General features: G+C 42.2%; 1 protein-coding gene and 1 pseudogene across 1 annotated transcript in view; one reads left to right on the top strand and one right to left on the bottom strand.

Moving 5' to 3' along the window:
• The window catches only part of Pi4ka (phosphatidylinositol 4-kinase alpha), a 126,866-nt gene that overhangs the window by 16,531 nt on the left and 85,234 nt on the right, over positions 1–25,101 (top strand). Inside the window, exons 3-9 of the mRNA XM_041678192.1 lie at positions 3,368–3,461; positions 9,127–9,215; positions 15,674–15,746; positions 16,574–16,833; positions 20,439–20,505; positions 22,150–22,298; positions 24,963–25,028. Of these exons, the coding sequence (XP_041534126.1) occupies positions 3,368–3,461; positions 9,127–9,215; positions 15,674–15,746; positions 16,574–16,833; positions 20,439–20,505; positions 22,150–22,298; positions 24,963–25,028 (798 nt within the window). The remainder of the gene's footprint in view (positions 1–3,367; positions 3,462–9,126; positions 9,216–15,673; positions 15,747–16,573; positions 16,834–20,438; positions 20,506–22,149; positions 22,299–24,962; positions 25,029–25,101) is intronic.
• On the bottom strand, positions 12,751–12,851 carry LOC121465204 (annotated as a pseudogene).

Genomic DNA, 25,101 nt, shown 5'->3' with positions numbered 1-25,101 from the left:
AATGGGATAGTGGCATGGAGCAACTAGGAAACGTAGTGAATTGTGTTTATTTTTTTTACTTTGAGGCAGGATCTCTCTACGTAGCCTGGTGGTACTGGGATTAGCTGTGTAGCCCAGACTCCTCAAACTCATAGAGATCTGCCTGCCTCTGCCTCTCAAGTACTGAGATTTAAAGGTGTGTGTTACCATGCTCAGCCAACCTACTGATTATTTAAAAATGTGTTGTAAAATAATCAAGGCTTTTAATTTTTTTCAAAATTTGGGACTGTAGCTTGAAATTACCTGGCGCGAGTGAAAAGGAAGCACGAAACACGTAACAAACCTGCTTAGGAGTTTATTAGAGGAGACGTGTACAGGCCTGGGGAATCGGTGTGCAGAGAGAGAGAGTGCTGAAGATGGAGTGTCCAGCTTTTAAAGGCTGCCTAGCGCATGCACACAGGGGGATGATGTAGCTACGTCATATACAGATGACATAGCGATGCAAGGGCTTACATAGCTGCGTCATACGTAGGTGATGCAACCATGCTGCACGTGCGTCACTCAGAGTCTTTTAAGGGACCCCTAGGTATTTTTGCCTGATGGCTTGTCCGTACATGCATGGCTCTGGAACCCAGAAGTGCCAGCCATGGTGGTTGGCTAAAATCATAACATAGCTAAGATAAAATTCTTTTGAGATATAATTGCATATTTTACAAAGTAGGCTGGCTTTTTAGTAGCAGGTAAAATGCTCATCAGTCATACAATTCATCAGTCATATAAGACAATCTTTATCAAAACTAAATAGAAATAAAATTTGAAATCATACTAATAGTATTTTGATAGGGACTAAACCCAGTCTTCTTGCTACAGTGGAAAATTGTATACTGTTTTTCACTTTGTTAAATAATTGCCAATGCTAATTGAAGAAATTCTTTTTTTTTTTTTTTTTTTTGAGACAATGTTTTTCTGTAGCTTTGGTGCCTGTCCTGGAACTAGCTCTTATAGACCAGGCTGGCCTCGAACTTACAGAGATCTGCCCGAATGCTGGGATTAAAGGTGTGTGCCGCCACCACCCAGCTTCAAAGCAAATATTTGATCACTAGATATCAATTCTAAATTTATGGTGTTTATCATTTCTAGGTACTATTTTTGAATTCTAAGTTTAATTGTTCTGCTAGGAAAATAATGTTATATATTTGAATATTCATCTAAAACCTTTAGTCTGTACATCCTAGAAATTATACACATTATTTTTTATATATTTTGTTTTATGGAACAGTCTTCCTGTATATCCCTGGCTTTATTTGTTAGTAAAGACATGCCTAGAACTAGCTATGTAGACCAGGCTATCCTTGAACATGGTAAAATCCTCCTGCCACTGTTTCTCCACTGCTGGGATTTCAGGCATGCTCATGTACCCTTTTGTATTTTTTTATTGAAAGGCCTTGCTGACTGGTCTAGGTTGCGGTCTATCACAGCCTGGCAACTTTCCCAAAAGTTCGGCAACACGGAAAACTCCCTCTCTCCCCAGCAAAACTTCCTGCTTCTACCTGCCCATATCTAGAGAATGTCCCTGGGCCTGGAAGACAGACCTTGTCTGTCTCTAAGTCAGAAGCCTGGTTCACCTTTAACTTGACCCTGGGCACAGATCCCTGCTAGAAGACTTGTGCTAGGTGCTCTGCTATAGGTCCTTACTGCTACTTACAAAGCCATGCTGCTTAATGCAAATTAGGGTTTGTCCCTAGGCTCCCCAGTCCCATATATTCCTTATACTCTGGAATAAAGTTGAGATGATTCACTGAAGTCAGATTCCCAGAGAGTTGTCTCTGTCACACCCGCAGCTGTCCTAACCCCATTCCTCACCTCTGCTCCCTCCACTCTCTTGGACCAATGCCACCAGTGATCCTGAGGTGAAAGCAGAGCCACAGTTTTCACTGAGTATGTGACTTTCCTCACAGCATTTGTCCCTGAACTCTGGGCCTTGCACGTGCTAGGCAAGCATTGTACATTCATCTGCACCCTCGGCCATTCTAGTTTTCTATTTGCCAACTTGTATTAAATGTAAAATGAGTAATAAAGGGCAGAAAAGAATTTCTAAACTACTGCTATTCAAATATATATTTCTTTGATATATGCGTTGCTTGATAGATTCACGTAAGTCCCAAACACACACCTGACTTTTCTAAAATGGAAAGGAAGAAATAAGTACAAACTACTTTTTATGCAGTTGGGTTCGACATAAGGGTTGACCAGGGTCAGACAGCACATGACAACTTAGCTGTACTACCAATTCCACCTACGGACTCTTGGACACAGGTGGAACTCAGCATGTTTATTAGACCCCAAGAAGGCAAGGATCTGTGTCTTTATCTTGGCTCACTTCCTGTTTATATTGCTTGGCTTTGTCCAGGATGCATTTATGTCTCTCTTGAGCGATCATTGAAACAGTTGTGTCCAGAGTAGTGGAGGTGGTTTATTCTATGTATTCTATGTACTATAAAGCCCCCACATAATGTAGGGATGAGCCTAGGCACCTCTTCAGAGGGCAGTGCAATGCAGTCCTTCTGCTTATGATCCCAGATACATGTTCTAGCCACTGCCTTTTATCATTTACAGATTTTTTTTCCTTTTTGCTTATAAATATGCATTTAGACCAAGCTTTGAATAATCACTGTTTCTATTTCATTGGGCATCAAATGGAGATGTTTGAAAGCTGGGGACCACACTTGGGTGCTGGTTCACATCTGTAATCCCAGTACTTGGGAGGCAGAGGCAGAGGCAAGCGAATCTCTCTCTCTTAGTTCAAGCCCAGCCTGGTTTCACAGTATTCCAGGCTATCCAGAAAAGAGAAGAGAAGAGGAGGGGAGGGGAAGAAGAAATTTCCTTCACTGGGCTACCATTACCCAATGAGGTCTGGTGGTCAGCTTCCCAGAACTAAAAGGCAACTTAAAATACAGAATTTAACAAATGTAGAGGGAAGAGGATGAGGAATAAGAAAAGTATCAAGCCCAGAAACTCAGGCTGTGAGTGTCACTTTGATCCCAAGAATCTCATTTTAGGATCCATGGGTGACTTTGGGTGATCTGTACCTGCCATTGAAGGCAGACTTGAGTACTTGCTTGTGCATACCTTCTGGAGAGGCTCTTCTAAGGCCTGTCCCTCAGAGTTCACTAGGCTGCACATTACACACCGTAGGGCATTCTTGAGCTTCTGTGGACAGACTTGTGACATCTTCTAAACTGTGATGTATAGAAATGGGAAGGGTGATGCCATGTGATCTTCTGTTTACGTTATAATGGATCTGGGATTCTTATATTTGGATAGCTTACTCTATGTGAAGAAGCCTACTAGTCACTCACTAAATACAGTTTCTGTTGTTTGTTTTTAGCACAAAGACTGTGTTGTTCCTTATCTTCTCCGACTTCTCAGAGGTCTTCCAAAAGTGTATTGGGTAGAAGAAAGCACAGCTCGGAAAGGCAGAGGTAATTTTGTATGTTCATTCTAAATGCAAAGAAAAAATATGGAAATTAGGCAGCTTCTGGCTGGTCCCACCAGAAGTGGGACAACTTAACTGCCTGGAGTGATATGGCTGACCTAACTCACTGCTATCCAGAATCCATTGGTGAAGGGGAAGGATGCTCAGCCTGCATCTTTCCAATGTACTCTTCTAGGAATGAGCAAGTTCTTTTGAGACTTTCAGAAATGTTCGTTTTTGTATGTCCTTGGCTACAGTTGGGTCATCTGCTGTCCATTGTCCTTCCCCAAACCAACTATTTTGCCTTTGAGTTAATAGATTCACTCCTAGAGAAAAATCGGTTCTCCACATTGTGGTTCTGCTGTTCCAAAGGGTGAAATGGACATTGGGGGACACAACCATAATTGTTCACTAGAAGTAGTTTTATTGGTTCTGGTGCTGTTAAGTTTAAGTTAAACTCTTACTTTAAAACTTGCTGGGCATGGTGGTGTACAACTGTTCCCAGTAGAGGTGGAGGCAGACAAATCTCTGAGATCAAGGGCAGCCTGGTCTACAGAGCTAATTCTAGGGCAGCCAAGACTACAGAGGAAAAACTCTGTCTCAAAAAAAAAAAAAAAAATCAAGGGGGGAGTGAGAGAGAGAGAAATGGAGTGAATTCATATGCATTTCTTTTTAACTGGTATTTTGGAATTTGGGGGTTAGAGAGTGTCAAATGGAACTTCACAGCCTTTGCCCCACATTTTCTCCGCTGCCCTCCTTTACCTTCCTTCCTTTCTTCTTTGTGGAAGGTTATAGATTCACTATGTACCAAGTCTGTGTTAGCTACAACACAGATATCTGTGTGTACTCATACCCTGAGGCTCCCAAACCAACTTGGAATACCTTCAATGTTTTAGCATTCCTGATCCATAAAACTGAAGTTTCTTTGGAATCTAGCTCTGTAGTACTTCCTATAAAACCTTTTTTGTATCATGGGGGTTGTTGTCTGTAACGAAGACACTGTTTTTTTCTCAGTAGGTGAGGCTGTCCTAACTTGTTAAGGGCTCACTCAGCTAAAGACAATTTGCTGTTGTCAAAAACATCCTGATTGTGCCTGTACACCTCTTGATCTATGTATTTTTAGCCTTTTTAGTTACCCACCATGCCTAAAACTGACTCTTCAAGTTATGGATGTTTCCACAATTCAAAGGACTGTAATTAATACAAGTCTGTATCTACAACTGTTACCTAATAACATAAGCTATTGGTGTTCATTTCTTTAAATATATATATACATATATATATAAAATATGGATTATGTGTGTGTATGTAGGTATGTACATGTAAGTGCAGTGCTCAGAGTCCACAAGAGAGTGTCAGATCTCCTAGAGCTGTTATGAACTTGGTCAGTGAACAAACTTTTGGGTCCTCTACAAAAGCAGGATGCACTCATCTCTCTAGCCCGTTTCTTTGAGACCTAACAAGCATCATCATCATCATCTCCTCCTTCCCCCTCCTCTTCTTTTCCTCTTCCTACTCCACCCCCTGAAGTCCTAGGGAAACTGCACTAATGTGCACAGACAGCTATATACATAAATCTGGGATAATAAATAAAAATTTTAAACAAAGATCACTTTTCTATACACAGATTCATGTTAGAGTGAAAGTTTTGACTTGTTTGAAATACTGTTAAAATATATAAATTTATAGAATTTATGTGTGATCTGGGGACTGAACCCAGAGCTTCATGCTTGCTAAATATGTTCTCCACCGAGTGTGTGTGAGGATGTGTATGAGACACTGGGGTATGTGTGTAGGGTGTGTGGAGGTCAGGGGTGAGTTTGTGGGTGTGGGCATATGTGTGTAATGTTTATGTGAGGGGGGGTGTGTATGTGGGGGTGGGGTGTGTGTATCCATGTCCTCTCATGCACATAAGCAAAGTGCTCATAGAGTCCAAAAATGTCAGGTTCTACTGGAGCTGGAGTTATAAACCATCTGACATGCATGCTGGAAACCAAATTGAGTTCTCCTGCAAAAGTAGTATTTGCTCTTAACCTGAAAACCACCTCTCCAGCCATACCCCCCCAATATTTTTTTTCACATTTTAAGTAATTTGACCCTTTTTTGTTTCTTTTTTCAGGCAATTTTTTTCTTTTTACTTCTTTTCTTTTTTCTTTTTTTCTTTGAGACAGGTTTCTCTGTGTAGCTCTGGCTGGCACGAAACTCACTATATAGACAAGGCTGTCCCATAATTTACAGAGATCCACTTGAGAAGGTGTTTTTTGTTTTTTTTTGTTGTTGTTGTTGGTTTTTTTGTTTGTTTGTTTGTTTTTGGTTTTTTCGAGACAGGGTTTCTCTGTGGTTTTGGAGCCTGTCCTGGAACTAGCTCTTGTAGACCAGGCTGGTGTCGAACTCACAGAGATCCGCCTGCCTCTGCCTCCCGAGTGCTGGGATTAAAGGCATGCGCCACCACCTCCCGGCTGAGAAGGTGTTTTTAAAAACATTTTTAATTAACAATTTATTTGTTTTAAGTTTATGAATGTTTCGTCTGCATTTATGTCTATATCACATGTGTGTCTGGTGCCCAAAGAGGCCAGAAGAGGGCATCAGATCTCCTTGGACTGAAGTTACAGATGGCTGTGAGCTGCCCTATGGGTCTGGGAATCTACTTTAAATCCCCTGCTAGAGCAGTACTTGTCTTAATCATTTCCCTATCCTCTTGGGATAAGGTCTTATATAACCCAGTCTGGCCTCACACTCAATGGGTACATGAGGTTGTCCTTGAACTTCTGATCTTCCCACCTCTACCTCTAGTGCAGGGATTTCAGGCATGTACCTGCAATTATATTGTGTTGGAGACTAAACCTAGGGCCTCCTGGAACTCAACAGTAGACTAGGTTGGCTGGCTTGCAAGTCTCAGGGATCCTTCCATTTCTTGTCTCTGCCTAGCTGGCACTGGGATTGCAAGTGTGTGCTGGCATGCCTGGCTTTTCATGTAGTTGCTAGAGATCAAATTTAGGTCCTCATGCTTGGCACAATACTTTCTAACCCATGTCCCAAGCTGCTCCCCTTCTTTTTTGAAAAGCAGTATAATTCATGCTGCTAAAATCTAGAGTAGTGGGGGGCTGGAGAGATGGCTCAGCGGTTAAGAGCATTGCCTGCTTTTCCAAAGGTCCTGAGTTCAATTCCCAGCAACCACATGGTGGCTCACAACCATCTGTAATGAGGTCTGGTGCCTTCTTCTGGCCTGCAGACATACACGCAAAACAGAATACTGTAATACATAATAAATAAATAAATATTTAAAAAAAAATCTAGAGTAGTAGTTCCCAAAGTGGGCAATCTAAATTATGAAAAACCCCAAAGTGATTTTTATGCACACATATGTTTCAGAGCTACCTAGGTATCATTTAAAAATCCTAATAGAAATCCAATACTTTTCTGCTGTGTACTGAGAATATCCACAAAAAGTGGGTATAGGTGGAGGTCACTCGTTCATTCCTGTCCACTCAGACCCAAAATAGTCACACAGAAATTATATTAATTACAACAGTGCTGGACCTATTAGCTCAGGCTTCTTATTAACTTTTTTTTTTTTTTTTTTGGTTTTTCGAGACAGGGTTTGTCTGTGGTTTTGGAGCCTGTCCTGGAACTTTTTTTTGGTTTTTTGAGACAGGGTTTCTCTGTAGCTTTGGAGCCTGTCCTAGAACTAGCTCTTGTAGACCAGGCTGGTCTTGAACTCACAGAGATCCTCCTGCCTCTGCCTCCCGAGTTCTGGAATTAAAGGCATGCATGCGCCACCACCACCCGGCTCTAACTCTTGCATCTTGAATTAACCCATTTCTATTATTTTGTATTTTATCACAAGGCTTGTGGTTTACTGGTAAGGTTTCCAGGTATTTGTCTCTTTCAACAGCTACATGGCATCTCTTTGACTCTGCTCTCTCTCTCTCTCTCTCTCTCTCTCTCTCTCTCTCTCTTTCTCTCTCTCTTCATCTCTGTTTAGATTTTCTGCATGGCTTTACTATGTTAAGCCATTGGCTGAAAGTAGCTTCTTTATTAATCAATGGCAATAAAACATATTCACAGCATACAGAGGGGAATCCCACATCAAGTGGGTATCTGTTTGGTTGGGTGGTTTTGGCTTTTTTTTTTTCTTCAAGACAGGGTTTCTCTGTGTAGCTTTGGCTGTCCTAAAACTCGATCTTGTAGACCAGGCTGACTTCTAACCCAGAGATCCACCTGCTTCTGCCTCCCAAACTGGGATTAAAGGTGTGCGCCATCACCGCCTGGCTTAGAAAGAGTGGGTACTCTTATGTCTTTGATTCAGTATTAAGATTGATTACATGGTTCATGATAGCACATGATTGGAACAATGGCCATAGTTCTTACATTTGAATGTACACTCAACAGAAAGGCTGCATACTTGTAGCTTTTGTTTTAGGTGGGGTGCTCTTTCCAGCCATTATTACTTTGCAGAATTTCCCTACTGTTGGGCTTAATTTGAGAAGGACTTAAAGGTTTATGGGCATGGCCTAGGGTATAATCAGAAGAGCAGCTCCCAGCTCTGAAACTCTTGGCGCAATCTCCAGCCCAGTATGCACGTATGCCTGTGACTGTTTCATTCTGTTAGAGTGATATTAATATGTACTTGATGGCTAATGCTCATGTATCATTACTCTCTTTAGATTATCTCTTGGGTTGGAGATATAACTCACTTGTTAGAATGCTTGTCTACAACATGCTTGAGGCCCTGAGTTTCATTTCCAGCACCACATGAACGCGGCATGGAACTAATAATCCATTACCAATAATCCTATTACCAAATTTGTAATCCCAATATTTAGGAGATAGAGGCAGGAAGATCATAAGTTCAAGGTTGGGCCAGGGAGGTGGGCACACAAGCCTAATGTCCTGAGTTCAGATCGTAGCATCAATGTAAAAGCTGGATTTTGGTCAGTCAGGTCCGAGAGATCTATCTCAGCACTCCAGCAAGGCAGGAACTGGAGACAGGGGAGTCCCATGGAAGCTTGAATGCAAGCTCAGTGGAAATATACAGTACAACACTAACAAAAAGGAACGTGAACAAAATGAAAGGTAAGGGTCCACCCACACCTGAGACTACCTTCTAATATCCACAAGAATGCTGCAGCTGTGCCTCCTCACACACAACACAAAACAAGGGTTCAAGTTCATATTTGGTTACCAGAAGTTCAGTCCCTGGGACTCACATGATGGAAGGAAAAAACTGATCTTACAAGTTGTCCTTTCTCTGACCTCTACATACATGTGTCACACACACACACACACAGTATAATTAAAAACAACTAAAAATTACTACAAAAGTCTATGATAAACAGATAGAACAGAAGCCCAGCAAACCAAACCCTTGTCTTCTTTGAGCTCTTTTGTTGTTGTTATATGTTTTTTTTATTTGTTTTTGTTTTTGTTTTGTTTTTTGAGGTGGGATCTCATATATCTTAGCCAGGCCTCAAATTCTCTGTGTGGTGAGAATAACTTTGAACTTCTGATTTTCCTGTCTACTGCCTAAGTGTTGGAATTACATGCTTGAGCTGCCACATCTGCTTTCTTTCCTCATTTAAGCCGGTCCTTTGGCAGGCTGGGTGAGAAAAGGGGCATGCTGAGCCAGCTGTGTCTGGTGCTTTATTTCATTCGAACCTCCTGTCTTCCAGGTCACCTCCCAGTTGCAGAGAGCTTCAGCTTCTGCCTGGTCACTTTGCTGTCCGATGTGGCTTACAGGGACCCCTCCCTGAGGGATGAGGTAAGCATCTGATGACTGTGGTGCCTGGATGCTAGTCAAAAAAGAACCCCAGAATGATGGAAAGGGGTGTGAAGCATGATTGGGTTGTGTTTGTATTATTTGGTACTGTTTGTGTGTGTATGTATATGTCTTGTTACATATGTGTACATACGTAGGCCAGAGGAGGATATTGGGTGGTTTACTCTTGAGCTCTTCACTCTTGTGTATAAAATCCCTTATCTGTCTGTCTGCACAGTATTCCTAGCTTTTTTTATATGGGTCCTGGAAATTTCAACTCCTATCTTATTGCTTTTATAGTATGCACCTTTGCCCACTCTACCATCTCCCCAGCCCCTTTATTTGATGCTGTAATAGCAGTTCTTTTCAACTGTGATATTCTGGGCATCTTTCAGGATCTCATGAGTCTGGTCTCATTCAGTATACCATGTGTGAGGTGGGCAGAAAAAGGAGGGCAGAGGTGGCTCACTTCCCCCTCGAGGTTCTTGATTGAAGTTGCTCGTAGAAGATACTTTTTCCTTTTTTGTTTGTATGTATGTGTGGTGTGATGGACGTGCATGCACAGGCTCCTGTGTGCATCTTGCACGTGGAGGCCTGAGGCTGCTGTTGAAAATCATCCTCCATTGCTCCCCTCCCCTGTTTTTTTTTATTTGTTGATTATGTTTTTTTGAGGCAGGGTTTCTCTGTGTAGCCTTGGCTGTCCTGGAACTCGCTCTGCAGACCATCCTGGCCTCAAACTCAGAGATTCGCCTGCCTTTGCCTCCCGAGTGCTAGGATTAAAGGCATGCTGTGAACTGCTCTTCCATCTTATTCATTCTCTCAGTCAAATTTAGAGCTCACCAGTATAGTTAGTCTTGCTAGCATCTTGTTCTGGGGGATTCAGTCCCTTGTTGTTACCTTCCAAGGCTGGAATTACAGATGGGCAGCTGTACCCACTAGGCATTTAGATGGGTTTCTGGGAATTCGATCTCCAGTCTTCATAATCAAGTGCAATCACCTCACCACTGAGCTATCTTTCCAGCCCTCAGAGAAGAAAAGTTTTTTGTATTTGAACGCTTCGCCTTTGAGACTTTTCTGGTTTCAGTTGCCAACATATATAATATTTCCTTCCTTTACCATATGTGTGCATGTATAGGTCTGAGGTTAACCTCCAGTGTGGCTCCTCAGGAGCCAATCCATTCTGTGTTTTTTTGTTTGTTTTGTTTTTTTTTTTTTTTTTTTGAGACATGGTTTCTCTGTGTAGCCCAGGCTGTCTTGGAATTCACTCTGTAGACTAGGCTGGCTTCACCTCTGCCTCCTTGGTGCTGGGATTAAAGACATGCACCACCACTGCCAAGCTCAACCTTGTTCTTAATCAGACTTATTATTCAGAAAATCAGTTTTTAAAACCTAGAAACCAGAAGCTTTTTTTTAAAAAACTTGTAATCTCAGAACTTGGGGGACAGAGAGCAATATTGTGAGTTTGAGAATTTTTCTGCTTATATAGATCAAATAAAAATGCAGCAGATTTCTTATGTATTTCTTCCTATAAATACCCTGATTGATTAACCAGTACCAAAGGTCCATAGGAGTCATGCCACCATAAAATCCACTTTACCTCTGCTGACCATTACAAGTCAGGCCATATAAACATTGCTTTGTCTATGGTCCCGATGGTGATTTGAGTAAGAATGGTCCCTGTAGGCTCATATATTTGAATTCTTAGTCATCAGAGAATGGCACTATTTAAGAAGGGTTAGGAAATGGCTTTGTTGGAAGAAGTACGTCACTGGGAGCAAACTTTCAGGTTTCAAAAGCCCATGCCAGGCCCAGTCCCTCTCTTTGCTTATGGATGAAGAGCTGTTAGCTACTTCTCCAGCACCATATGTCATGCCTGCTGCCTGCCTTGACGATAATGGACTGAGCCTCTGAAACTGCAAACCAGCCCAATTAAATGCTTTTCTCACAAGAGTTGCTGTGGCCATGGTGTGTCTTCACAGCAGTAGAACTCATTACATGCCCACTGTAATAGCTGTGATCATCCTGCCTTTACTGATTCAGTGGCCCTCTCACAGTTTGTGTCTTAAAGACTTATAAGGCTCAGTGAAATGTGTGTCTTCTGTGCCTTCCCAGTGTGGAGGATTAGGTTTTACACAGTGTACCCACTTTAGGATTGCAATTTCCCTGAGCCTTAACATCTCCAACTCCTTTTCAGTAGGCTCTCTTTTGACAAATGTTTCCAGTAACCATTCAAACAAACTTTTGATTCCTTTTTTAGCATTCCTTCCATATTAAACCTAGACTCTCCACTCAGGGGATCCATATAAATAAACTCAACCTGATCCAGTTTTATGTTCCTTCCACAATTATCCCCCACCGTTGTGATCCATTCCCACACATATTCCCTATTAGAGAAGGGGAAAGACAGGGAATAGAGCATAGTAAAGGAGAGTTAGAAAATAAGAGAGAGAGTAGGTATGTTCACCCAGGACTTCCTGAGAGGATGGAAAGTAACAGGGAATAGAGAATGAAGAAAGCATAATGACAATAGCAGGATTATAAGAAAGATCAGTAGCTGTGTGGAGAGAAGCCCTTGAGCTGTCGGGAATCGGGAATTTCCAGTAGAAGAGGAGGTGAGAAGGATGCTTGCATGGACTTTGAAATGTATAATAGGTACTTGTGATACTGAGGGAACCTGGAGGCCAGCATGAACTTTGATATGCTGATAGGCACCAAAGGTAGCCTTATGTCCTTCTGCCAGAGGTAAAGGAAATGACTCCTTTTGACATATGGAAACCAATTTCACAAGTTCTTGAGAAATGCTAGCTTTTATCTAACCTCCAGAAATCCTCCTACAGTCCAATTTATGCTCATTTCAGGATATTTGGACTGGCTGGTGGACTACCTGAGACCTGACATTCCCCAGACTTCTGCTTGCATGAATTAGCAAGCTTATTAAGCTCTGTAGTAGTAGCAGTACACCACACTTCTCCGTTTCTCTTTATCTCCCCTAAGTCTGGTCATAGGCCTAGAGCTGGGCTCTGAGGGACATCAGTATTGTCTTTACTGGTATTTCCTTCAGAGAAAGTCACTGCTGGTTTAGCAGACAGTGAAGGATTAATTTCCTTAGTCAAAGGTGGAAAAGGTAGTATTTCAGGGGTGGGGTTGGGAGTACATCTGCTGAGGGTGAGGAGGCTGCTTCCTCAGGTGAGATAAACCCTTGAGAATCTGAGGGTTCAAATTCTCAGCTTCAATAGGGTCTTCCCACACATCTCCATCCTCTACCAATTAACTGCCAGCACCTCTGAGGCTGGTACTTTAACTTAGCTGTAATTATGCCAACCTTATAATGAGGGCTTCACTTTGATTTTCCACAGAGCAACTTGAGCTCTGTGGCTGCTGGAGAAGATTCTCCTCTAGGGCTCACTTCGAAACCTTTAGACTATTTACGTGCGCCTGGAGCTGGTCAGTTCATCACTAGTTCATTGTTGCCCTTCACGGTTCGGAGTGCTGGAAACTGGTTCATTTTTACCTCAAAGCCCATTCTTTTTTTTTTTTTTTAAATATGGAATGCTTCACAAATTTGTGTGTCGTCCTTGCATAGGAGCCATTCTAATCCTCTGTATTGTTCTAGTTTTAGTATGTGTGCTGCTAAAGCAAGCATGAAGCTCATTCTTTCCCTTTGCCAATTTATGCAGAGATGGTAGCAACCATTGGTGTCATCATTTTCCTTACTTTCCCACAAATTGTCATAAGTTTTATATACAGGGGGCTGGGGAGATGGCTCAGTGGTTAAGAGCATTGCCTGCTCTTCCAAAGGTCCTGAGTTCAATTCCCGGCAACCACATGGTGGCTCACAACCATCTGTAATGAGGTCTGCTGCCCTCTTCTGGTCTGCAAACACACACAGACAGAACATTGTATACATAATAAATAAATAAATAAATACATACATACATACATACATACATATTTTAAAAAAAAGTTTTATATACAGAGTCACCAAGTTCATTGCCTCTCACAGTTGGTGAATCCGGATAATCAGATGAATTTGTCTCCTTCAGTTTGTAATATTCTTCACATGATGACTTTCAATACTCCAAGCTTCTAGGAAAGACTTCAGTAACTGTAAGTGTCAGCAAATAGGAAAGCCTATTCCAGATACTTAAAAAATCCACCCTATACTTCTGTTGTCCTAGAACCACTTTTGGTACCAAAGTCTGTATTAGTTAGGAGTCTCTAAAGAAGAGAGGTGATAAAATGAACAGCTTTATGCGTGTGTATGTGTGTGTGTGTATGTATGTATGTATGAGATTATTAGAGTGACTTACAGGCTGTGGTCCAGCTAGTCCAACAGTGGCTGTCACCAACAGAAGGTCCAAGAATCCCAAAGAAGCAGGCTATGATGCCATGAAGGATAGACTTGCCAGAGAGTGAGCGAGGGCAAGCAGGCAAACAAGAGCTTCCTGCTTTCATGTGCTTATATAGGCTGCCAGTAGAAGGCGTGTCCCAGAACAAATGTGGATCTTCCTATTTCTAATGAGCTCATTGTGAATATTCCCTCACAGGTGTATCCATTCAATTGGATTTTAGTGACAATCAAGAACAGCATCACAGTGCTGGTTTTTTGTTTGTTTGTTTGTTCGTTTGTTTTTTGGCTGGTTGGTTGGTTGGGTTTTGTTGTTGTTGTTTTGATTTTTTTTTTTTTTTTAAGCAGAGTCTCTCTGGGTGCTCTGACTGGTCTGGAACTCACTGTATAGACTGTGGACTGGCCTTGAATTCACAGATAACTGCTAGCCTCTGCTTCCTGGATGCTGGGATTAAAGGTGTTAAACAATAAGGCTTTATCTATTAATAAAGTTTGCCAAAATAATGTGGCCAACAGTGAAATTGATGAAATTGGAAAAAAGTACAGATTGAATGTCACTAGTAAAGAATCCAAAATCTGAAGCCAGGTGGTGCACGCTTTTAATCCCAGCACTTGGGAGGCAGAGGCAAGCAGATCTCTGAGTTGGAGGCCAGTCTGGTCTACAGATCAAGTTCCAAGACAGCCAGGGCTACACAGAGAAACCATGTCTCAAAACAAACAAATAAAATAAAAAACAAAACAAAGAATCCAAAATCTGAAATTTTGATCACTAATATCACTCCACCAGTAGAAAATTCTGTGTCTCACTGCATTCAGTGCAGACTCATTTAAAACATTGAATAAAACTATGCTAGGCTGTGAGTATAAAGTGCATAAAACAAATGAATCAAACTGTGTCAGGCTATGTCTATAAAGTGTATAAAACAGAAACGATTCTCATGCCCACTGGATTCATTTTCTTCTATTTTATGTGTATGAGCATTTTACCTGGATCTCTGTATGTACATCACACACCCCTGCCTGGTACCACTGGAGGCCAGAAGAGGAGCTTGGATCCCCCAGAACTAGGGTTACATACAGTTGTGAACTGCCACGTGGGTGCCGGGAGCCAAAGTGAACTCCTCTGCAAGATCAGAAAATGCTCTTAATAGCTGAGCTGTTTCTTACCCCACTATTTCAGTAGTATTATTAATATTAGGACGATATAAGAATATTGACTACTTATGAACAAATCTTGTCACATCTGTTTCTTGCTTTTAGTAGTGTGGCTTTGCATCCCAGTCTAGTGAGCTACAAACAAAAAGTTAAAAATAGGGAGGGCTGGAGAGATGGCTCAGCGGTTAAGAGCACTGACTACTCTTCCCAAGGACCTGAGTTCAATTCCCAGCACCCACATGGCAGTTCACAACTGTCTGAAAATCCAGTTCCAGTGATCTGACACCCTTACACCAATGCACATAAAATAAAGTTAAATAAAAAAAAAAAGTTAAAAATACCAGCTGCATAAGTTTCATAGCTTAAGAACAACATGTAGAAAGAAAAGTAAAGGCCAACATGTGTGAAGACGATTATTTAAATGTTTTATGTAGCCAACAATGTGAAGTGTTCACAAAAAACAAAACAAAACAAAATCAAAAAACAAAAAAACTAAAAGCTAGTGGCTCCCACAAAGAAGTCTAGACTCCCACAAATGTGGATTTGTCTGGGTGAGTATTCATGTGTGTGTTCTGAGTCCCACACTTCATGGGAAATGTAGAGAAGTGAGCTGTTGTACAGTGGTAAGCAGATGACAGAGTCATGAAGAATTATGATCATGCAGAGTGAAACTGAAAAGAACTAAGCCCTTTTAACTAGGAAAAGATGTTTTGAAGACCTTTTTAGAGAAAGCGAAGGAAAATGGCCCAGAGCAGTGGGTACAAGACCTAGGAAGACACTACTGGTCCAGGCTTAGAAGAAGCTTGTCCGTGAGGTTAGCAGCTAGCCCCTGGCACAGCTATTGTGGGGAAATGGATAGGGCTGGTCAAGATAATGTCTAAAGCACCTTCAAATTTTGACTGAATTTTGTAATACTAGTTTTGTTAACGGGTTTGTTTTGTGCCCTTGACTGTTACAGATTTTAGAGGCACTCTTGCAGGTTATGCATGTCCTTTTGGGAATGTGCCAGACCTTGGAAATTCAAGAAAAAGGTATGATTAGAAATCCTCTAGACTACTTTATTTTCAATTTTTTTAATTTTATTTATTATTTGAATCTGCGTATTGTGTGTGTGTGTGTGTGTGTGTGTGTGTACTCAAGCTCAAAGGTATGCATATGTGTGGTCAAAGGAAAACTAACTTTTGGGAGTTGGTTCTCTCCTCTACCATGGGATCCAGGAGTGAAACTCAGTTCATTGGATTGCAAGGGTAGGACTGCTACCCACTGAGTCATTTCACTGCCTTCTCCTTTCCCTTCCCTTATTTGTTTTCTGTTTCTTTGTTTTGTTGGTTTATTCTTTGTATACACCTGATGAATAGAAACTTTTCCATTAGGTTACACTTGTGTGCTGGTATGCTGAGAGGCCACGTGGGGTTACGAGCATAGTTCTGTATACAAATGCCAAGTATCCTTGACAAGTAACTTTACCCTTCTGAGTCTTCATTTTGCCCGATATAATATGGGGGTAGTTGACTTCTATAGGTCACTTTTCCCAGAGTGTAAACAGGGCAACCATTGTAATCTGGAGTGGTCACATACATAAGCATGACCCAACTATATTACTGATTTGGGATGTGCCATAGATAGATCAAGACCTCCCAAGGAAAGCAAATGTGATAGAGATACAATCTGACATTCCTGGTCATGACAGACTGCAAATGTCGTCAGTTAACCCTTGGGTTAATCCTGGAACTATGGCTTGTTCTCAGCCTTCACAGTTGTCAGGAATAGTTTGTAAAATGTCAGCTAGTGGTACAAATTTTTGCAGTGTGGCTGTCATAAGTAACTCTTGTGTTATAACTCTCACTTGATCTTCTAGAATACCTTTGCAAGTATGCAATCCCATGCCTGATAGGAATCTCCAGATCATTTGGACGGTACAGCAACTCAGAAGAATCTCTCCTCTCAAAGCTCTTTCCCAAAGTCCCTCCTCATTCCCTGAGAATCCCAGAGGAGCTAGAAGGTGTCCGAAGGCGTTCCTTTAATGACTTCCGCTCCATCCTACCCAGCAATCTGCTAACTGTGTGTCAGGAGGGCACACTGAAGAGGAAGACCAGCAGTGTGTCCAGCATTTCTCAGGTGCGGCTGGGTGCCAGGGGAGTGCTCAGGGGCAAGAGCTTTGGTAAATGTTCATGCAAAGAAACACTTGTGTGTAATTTGAGGTTCTTATTAGAGTTCTCTTGTTATTTAAAAAAAAAAAAGATTTTCCCCTTTTTTCTGTGTTCAAGACAGGATCTTCCTAGAACTCACTTTGTGACCCAAATGGCTGAGAACTCATAGCCCTCCCTCCTCAACCTCTTGAGTACTAGGATTACAGATGTGAGCCACCAAGCTTGCTTAAGACTAATCCCTTTTTTGTTTGTTTTGTTTAGTTTTTTTGAGACCAGATTTTTTTGTGTAGTTTTGGAGCCTGTCCCAGAACTTACTCTGTAGACCAGGCTGGCCTTGAATTCACTGAATCCCTCTGCCTCTGCCTCCCAAGTGCTGGGATTAAAGGAGTGTGCCACCATTGCCCTGCCCCCTTTTTAAGATTTGTTTAGGGACTTACCCTACAGACTAGAATGACCTCAAACTTCCACTGATCCTCCTGCCTCAGCCTCCTCAGTGCTAGGATTCCAAGGATGCACCAGCACACCTAGCTTTTTAAAATTACATACTTATCGTTGTACCAGAGATCAATTCCTAGGGTTTTACACATGCAAGACACATTGTTTTTTAAGAGGATCTTACTACATACATGCTGGCCTCAAACTTACCTTTCTGACTATGCCTTCTAAGTGCTGATAATAAAGGAGAGTGCTGCTGTGCCAGCCTTCTTTTTATGTTTGTCAGTGATTTCATAGTTGTGAAATGCTTTGTTGCCAAACTCTGTTTCTGGTGGGATTTTGTTTGTTTTGGTTTGTTTTATTTTTGAGACATTTAGCCCAAGCTGGCCTCAAAGTTGTTCTGGAGCTGAAAATGACAATGAACTTGATCATCTTGTTTCTATCACCCTCGTGCTAGGATTACATATTGCCGCCATATGTAGTACTAGGGATTTGTGTTAGGGTTCTTTAAAGGAACAGAACTGATAGAATGAATCTATGTTCATATTTATTAGAATAGCTTACAGGCTGTGGTCCAACTAGTGACTATTTACCAATAGAAGGTCCAAAAATCAAGTAGTTTTTCAGTCTTTGAGTCTGGATGTCTCAGCTGGTCTTCAGTTATACACCAGAACCCTAAAGAAGTAGGCTGTAATGCCAGTGAAGGAATAGCCTTGTTAGCAAGAGTGAGACCAGGCAGGCAAAGAGAGCAAGCTTCCTTCTACCATGTCCTCATATAGACTGCCACCAGAAAGTATGGCCCAGATTAAAGGTGAATCTTCCCACCTCAAAAGATCTGTATTAAAAGTGAGTCTTCCCATTTCAAATGGTTTAATTAAGAAAGAAAAATCCCAACGGGTATGGTAGTATATACCTTTAATCCCAGCACTCAGGAGGCAGAGGCAGGTGGATCTCTGAGTTCAAGGCCAACCTGATCTTTAAAGTTCTAGGACAGCCAAGGCTACACAGAGAAACTCTGTCTCAAAAACAAAACAAAACAAATTCCTTATGAATGTACCCAACCTCTTGGGTTGTAGTTGATTCCAGATGTAGTTAAGTTGACAACCAAGAATAGCCACCAGAGAATCAAACCGAGGGCTTCCTATGTGGTAGGCCAGTCATTTGCCAAATAAACTACATCACCCTTCTCAGACTTTATTCTGAGATAGTTGGTGCCTGTAAGAAGTATGTAATTGAAGGGCTCCCAGCACCCACATTGTAGTGCACATCCATCTTTTTTTTAAAATATTTATTTAATTATTATATTCTTTCTGTGCGTATGCCTGAAGGCCAGAAGAGGGCACCAGACCTCATTACAGATGGTTGTGAGCCACCATGTGGTTGCTGGGAATTGAACTCAGGACCTTTGGAAGAGCAGGCAATGCTCTTAACCGCTGAGCCATCTCTCCAGCCCCGTGCACATCCATCTTTAACTCTAGTTTCTTTTCTTGCCTCTGGGGACACCAGGCACATATGTGGAACACAGACAGACATACATACAGACAAAATACTCTTATGGAATAATGAAATAAAAAATGTAATAAAAATTAAAATTGAAATTAAAAACAGCATGTAATTGAGAGCTGGGGCAATGGCTGGTTTGTAAATTGTGTGCTTTGCAAGCATTGGATCTGAGTTTATTCCCTACAACTCAGGAAAAATGCTGAGTGTTTGCGGTATATGCTTGTGAGCCTAGCATGAAGATCCCTGTGCTGGCTGGCTAGCCAATCTAGCTTAATTGGTAAGCTTTAAGCCAATGAAAGACCTTGTCTCAAAGAAAATGGATGTCTTTCCAGCAGATAGCCCCAGGGTTGTTCTCCAACCTCCACATACACAAAAGTGCACTTGTATGAAACATACACGTACATGCACATACACACCAGCAAAAAATATATAATTGGGGCTCAAAGGTTAACAGTGTTTACTATTCTTTTTTTTTTTTTTTTTGGTTTTTCGAGACAGGGTTTCTCTGTGGCTTTGGAGCCTGTCCTGGACCTAGCTCTGTAGACCAGGCTGGTCTCGAACTCACAGAGATCCACCTGCCTCTGCCTCCCGAGTGCTGGGATTAAAGGCGTGCGCCACCATCGCCCGGCCAGTGTTTACTATTCTTGCATATGACCTGGGTTCAGCTTCTAGTACCTACATCAGGCTGCTCACAACCCTCCAATTTCCAGTTTCTGTAATTCTGGCCTTTTCTTTTGGATTCCAAGAGCTCCTCTGCATGTGTGTTGCAACTAAACTCAGACGGACACTCACCTACACATAGAAATAATGAATAAAAATTTAAAACATTGGCCAGGTGGTGGTGGCACACGCCTTTAATCCCAGTACTCGGCAGAGACAGGTGGATCTCTTAGTTCGAAGCCAGCCTGGTCTACAAGAGCTAGCTCCAGGACAGGCTCCAAAGCTACAGAGAAACCCTGTCTCGAAAACAAACAAACAAAAGGTGTTATCTTTTGAAAATAAGGAAGTATATAATTGCAGTGGTCTTAGTAGCACTTACCTGCAGGCCCGGTACTCAACAAGCTCAAGTAGAGAATCATGAGTTTGAAGCAGATTGGGCTACATAGCAAGATGCTATTTCATTTTTTAAGAAAATAGTATATCATTCTGAGGAGTGAGGTATTGCCTCATACATATAAGACCCTGCAGTTCTGTAAACACCATTTTCCTCAAAACCCTACATGCATGGATGTGTGCATGTATGTATGTTTGCATCAATGTGTGACTTGTGGGAAAAAGAGGACACAAAACATTAAAGAATATTCAGCTCAAGGTGGGTGTGGGGTGCACACCTTTAGTCCTAGCACTCAGGAAGCAGAGGTCAGCCTGGTCTACATAGCAAGCTCCAGTCTGACCATTGCAAGACTTTGTCCCCAAAAGAAGGTGGGAGGTAGATTCAACATAGTAAACAAATATAAAATATATAGTTACCGGTGTTATAATATACAGCAAAAAATGCTATGACAGCAGTAGACTTCAGCAAGGAGGTAAGGCTGTGACGCTGGAGTTCAAGTGTGGACAGCAGTTGGCAGAGAGCGTCTGCGATGAGTGACTGGTTTTCGGGTTCTTTTCTGATCTGTACCTTATGGCTTTCAGGTTAGCCCGGAGCGTGGTATGCCCCCACCCAGCTCTCCTGGAGGATCTGCCTTTCACTACTTTGAAGGTAGGTTTCTCGTAGGACCATAAATGTTAACCTAGTGTCAGATAACAGGTTCCCAGCAAAATGAGGACTCTGTCATCATGCATTTAGAGTGGTGAGCTTTATTTCTGTTTTCATTTTAAAATGCCCCCACCGTGTGTGTGTGTGTGTGTGTGTGTGTGTGTGTGTGTGTGTTACTGGTTTATTGGCTGTGAGACCAAGGTAACTTATAGAATAAAGCATTTAATTGGGGCTTTCTTATGGTTTCAGAGGTTTAGTTCATTATTTGCTTTTGTTTCCATATTTATTCTTATGTGAATTTTTCAGAGAGGTGTAAAGTAAGTCATGTCACTGTTCTATTACTGAAGAGATGCCATGATCAAGGCAACTTATACAAGAAAGCATTTAGGGGCTGGAGAGGGGGCTCAGTAGTCAGAGCACTTGCTGTTCTTGCAGAGGATCTGAGTTCACTTCCCAGTATCCGCATGGTGGTTCACAGCCATTTGTGATTCCAATTTCAGTGGATCCAGTGGACACACATATGGTGCACATATGTGCATGTCTGCAAAGCAACCATACACATAAAACAAATCTTAAAAAATTTAAAGAAGAGGGCTGGAGAGGTGTCTCAGAGGTTAAGAGCACTGACTGCTCTTCCAGAGGTCCTGAGTTCAATTCCCAGCAACCACATGGTGGCTCACAGCCATCTAAATGAGATCTGGTGCCCTCTTCTGGCGTGTAAACATACATGGAAGGAATGTTGTATATATAATAAATAAATAAATCTTTAAAAAATTTAAAAAAGAAAGCATTTAATTGAGGGCTTGCTTACAGTTTTAGAGGGTGAACTCATGACTGTCGTGTCAGGAAGATGGCAACAGGCAGGCAGGCGTTACTCTGGAATAGTAGCAGCCAAAAGCTCACATCCTGATCTGAAATGGTAGAAAGCAGAGGGAGACCTGAGTTAAGTTCCCATCATTTTCACTGGGTGACTCACAACACTGGAAACTCCAGCTCTAAGGGGCACATGTTCTCTTCTGGCCTCCATGGGCTCCTGTGCCCATGTGCACGTACATGGGGACACGGACGGGGACACACACATACAAATACACATACACACACACACACACACACATCTCTAGAAGTACAAGGAGAGCTCTTGGCATCCCAATTCACCCAGATGTGATCAAGCAGCCTCAAGCTTTAGGCCACCACAGCTTCCCCTGCCATGCTTTCATTGCTGTAATGGATTGTACCCTCAAAATATGAGCCAGAGTCAATCCTCCCTCCCTTAAAAACCAGGAGAGCTGTGACACATTCCTGTAATCTCAACACTTGGGGACTGAAGCAAGAGAATGGCTGTGAGTGCGGAGAAGCCTGAGATTAAAAAAGAATTGTATGCCGGGCGGTGGTGATGCACTCCTTTAATCCCAGCACTCGGGAGGCAGAGGCAGGAGGATCTCTGTGAGTTCGAGACCAGCCTGGTCTACAGAGCTAGTTCCAGGACAGGCTCCAAAACCACAAAGAAACCCTGTCTTGAAAAAACAAAACAAAACAAAACAAAAAAGAATTGTATTAGCAACAAAAACAATCTGCACAGCTGTATTGGTTATGGGGAATTATCTGGGTCAGTCATGTCTTTTTTGTTTTACTGTTTTCTCCTGACAGCCTCTTGCCTGCCTGATGGGACTGCCTTGGAGCCTGAGTATTACTTCTCCACCATCAGCTCCAGCTTTTCTGTCTCCCCCCTGTTCAATGGCATCACCTATAAGGAGTTTAGTATTCCACTGGAAATGCTTCGGGAACTCTTGAACTTGGTAAGCAAGCTCTGAGGGTAAATAGACCACAGGAAATTCAGGCAGCGGAAGACTCAGTCCTGTTTGTCTTTTGAGCGCAATGAAGCTCTGGCTGGCCTTGAACTTCCAGTTCTCCTGTTTCTACCTCCCGAGTACTTGGATGGCATGCATCGCTGTGCTGGGCTAACATGATATTGGTTGAATCTTGGGCCTCTCTATCAGTGAGCTATATTCCTAGACTTAAAAACAAAAAACACTTTTAACTTTGAAACAGGGCCTTAGCCATTTTACCCAGGGAGGCCTTGAACTTTATTCCTCCTGTTTCAGCCACCCAGGTAGCTAAGATTGCAGATTTGTGCCACCAGGCCCATCAGAAAAAGCCTCTAATGTTTTTTAATTTATTTGTTTGTTTCTTTGTTTATTTTGATTTTTTGAGACAGGGTTTCTCTGTAGCTTGGAGTCTGTCCTAGAACTCGCTCTGTAGACCAGGTTGGCCTCAAACTCACAGATCCACCTGCCTTGGCCTCCTGAGTGCTGGAGACTAAAGGTGTGTGCCACCACCACCTGACTAGATTTATTTATGTATATGAATGCTGTATCTGCTTACCAGAAGAGGGTATCAGATCCCATTATAGATGGTTGTGAGCCACTATGTGATTTCTGGGAATTGAACTCAAGACCTCTAGAAGAATAACCAGTGCTCTTAACCTCTGAGCCATCTCTCCTGCTCTCATTTAATCTTCATATCCATGCACCTTACACATATAGACAGTTATTTTATATTTATTTATTAGGTATACAGTATTCTTTCTGCGTGTATGCCTGCAGGCCAGAAGAGGGCACCAGATCTCATTACAGATGGTTGTGAGCCACCATGTGGTTGCTGGGAATTGAACTCAGGACCTTTGGAAGAGCAGGGAGTGCCCTTAACCTCTGAGCCATCTCTCAGCCCCTAGACAGTTATTTTATAGTCTTATTTTCTTTTATTTGAAACAGTTTTGCTCTGTTGCTCAGGCTAGACTCAAACTTGTGAGCTCAAGAGATCCTTCTATCTTGGCCTTCGAGTGGACCACAGGCCTGCCTGCTGTGCCTGGCTTATGCAGTGGCTTGAATAATTTTGTCAGGTGTGGAGTTTTCCACTTGGGACAACATATTGATGTAAAAGTAGTTTGGATTTTGGAACATTTGGAATTTCAGATTTTTGGCATCGGGTCTTCATCCTATACCATTATTCCCAGGTACAATAGACAGAATGAGACAGATTACAGAGGGAAGGAGGGTAAACTTCCTGTCCTAGGGGAGAAGGAAAGCAGTGTTAATTCCCCCCCCCCCCGATCCCAAGGACAAACTGAGGCAGAATTCTTCCAAAGTTCACTCTGGAGAACCAATGAATTTATTGGGTGCTCCTATGGAGCCTAGGTAGGGGGTTAGGGGATCCTTACAGGGGTGTGGACATTCCTCCCCCAACTCACCACACTTGGAAAGCCTTACCCAATACCATTGAGGACTCCCTGCCCCCACAGTCTTTCCCAGCTTCTCCATGCTCTAGCCCCTTCCTAGGCCACTGTGCAGCATTGCCAAGTACTCTGGAGAATCCTGTGCCTACTTCAAGCCTTCCGGGGAGTTGATATGAACGATAAGCCAGCCTATCTGGGGTGATCCTTTACGGGGTGTGGGGGCACAGCTGAACGCAACAGGATGACAGTTGCTTCTGGCTTTGAGCACATTCACTCACGCTGCTGCCTTCTGTAGGGCTTCTTCATTTAATCCTTACCCTGAGTACATGCGAGAGGCGTCCTAAATTTGCATTCAGAAGAGACCGGTGTCGAGTATGTCAAGAATATGTAGATCCAGAGCTGGAGAGATGGCTCAGAGGTTAAGAACACTAACTGCACTTCCAGAGGTCCTGAGTTCAATTCCCAGCAACCACATGGTTGCTCACTATCATCTGTAATGAGATCTGGTGCCCTCTTCCGGCCTGCAGGCATAGTGCAGGTAGTACACTATATATAATAAATAAATAAATCTTAAAAAAAAAAAAAGACTGTGCAGACCTAGGGTAGGGACAGGCTCAGTCTCCACTAAAAACAGTGCTTCTCCTTTATATTTGATTTACTCAAAGGAGTTTTTGTGACACTAAGAATAGTAAGTGACGCTAGAATAGTAAGGGCATTTTCTGCATATGGCTTGATCATTGTTCAGTTGATAAGTTGTTGAGCTACTTCCATTACACTTATCACTACAAATTTATGGGGTTCTTTTCATTTTTCTTTTAAAATTTTTTTAGATTTATTTATTTTATGCATGTAAATGTTTTGCCTACATATATATATGTGCATCGTGTGCATGTTTGGTGCCATGGAAGTCAGAAGATGACATCAGATCCCCTCAAACTAGAGTTATGGGCAGTTGTGAGCCCCCATGTGGTACTGGGAACCAAACCTGGAACTTCTGTAAGAGCAACAAATGCTCTTAACCACTTAATCATCTCTCTGGCCCCTGACTTTTTTCTTTTAAGAATTTTGAAGATTGAACCCAACATCTTGGGCATGCTAAGCATGTTCCTTACCATTGAGCTTCACCTCAGCCTTATGGGTTTTGTCTAGCAATGCATTTGTTATGAGGTAGGAGAAGCTAGCATCCCTGTCTCCTTGTGTAATCATGTGATTTTTGTCTCTCTAACAGGTGAAGAAGATTGTTGAGGAGCCTGTTCTCAAATTCTTAGATGGAGTTGTAGCCAGCGTGATGGAAGTAAGTACCTTCTGAGGACATCACCATGAAATTAGCCTGACTTAAGCATGTGCAAAAAGAAAACAGAACTGCT

Source organism: Microtus oregoni, unplaced genomic scaffold (genome assembly GCF_018167655.1).
Source record: "Microtus oregoni isolate MIOR12 unplaced genomic scaffold, Mior012 000029F_ref0000214, whole genome shotgun sequence".
In the NCBI taxonomy this organism is placed as follows: Eukaryota; Metazoa; Chordata; class Mammalia; order Rodentia; family Cricetidae; genus Microtus; species Microtus oregoni.
The sequence above is the reverse complement of the archived record's forward strand: the minus strand, read 5'-3'. Positions and strand labels throughout refer to the sequence as shown.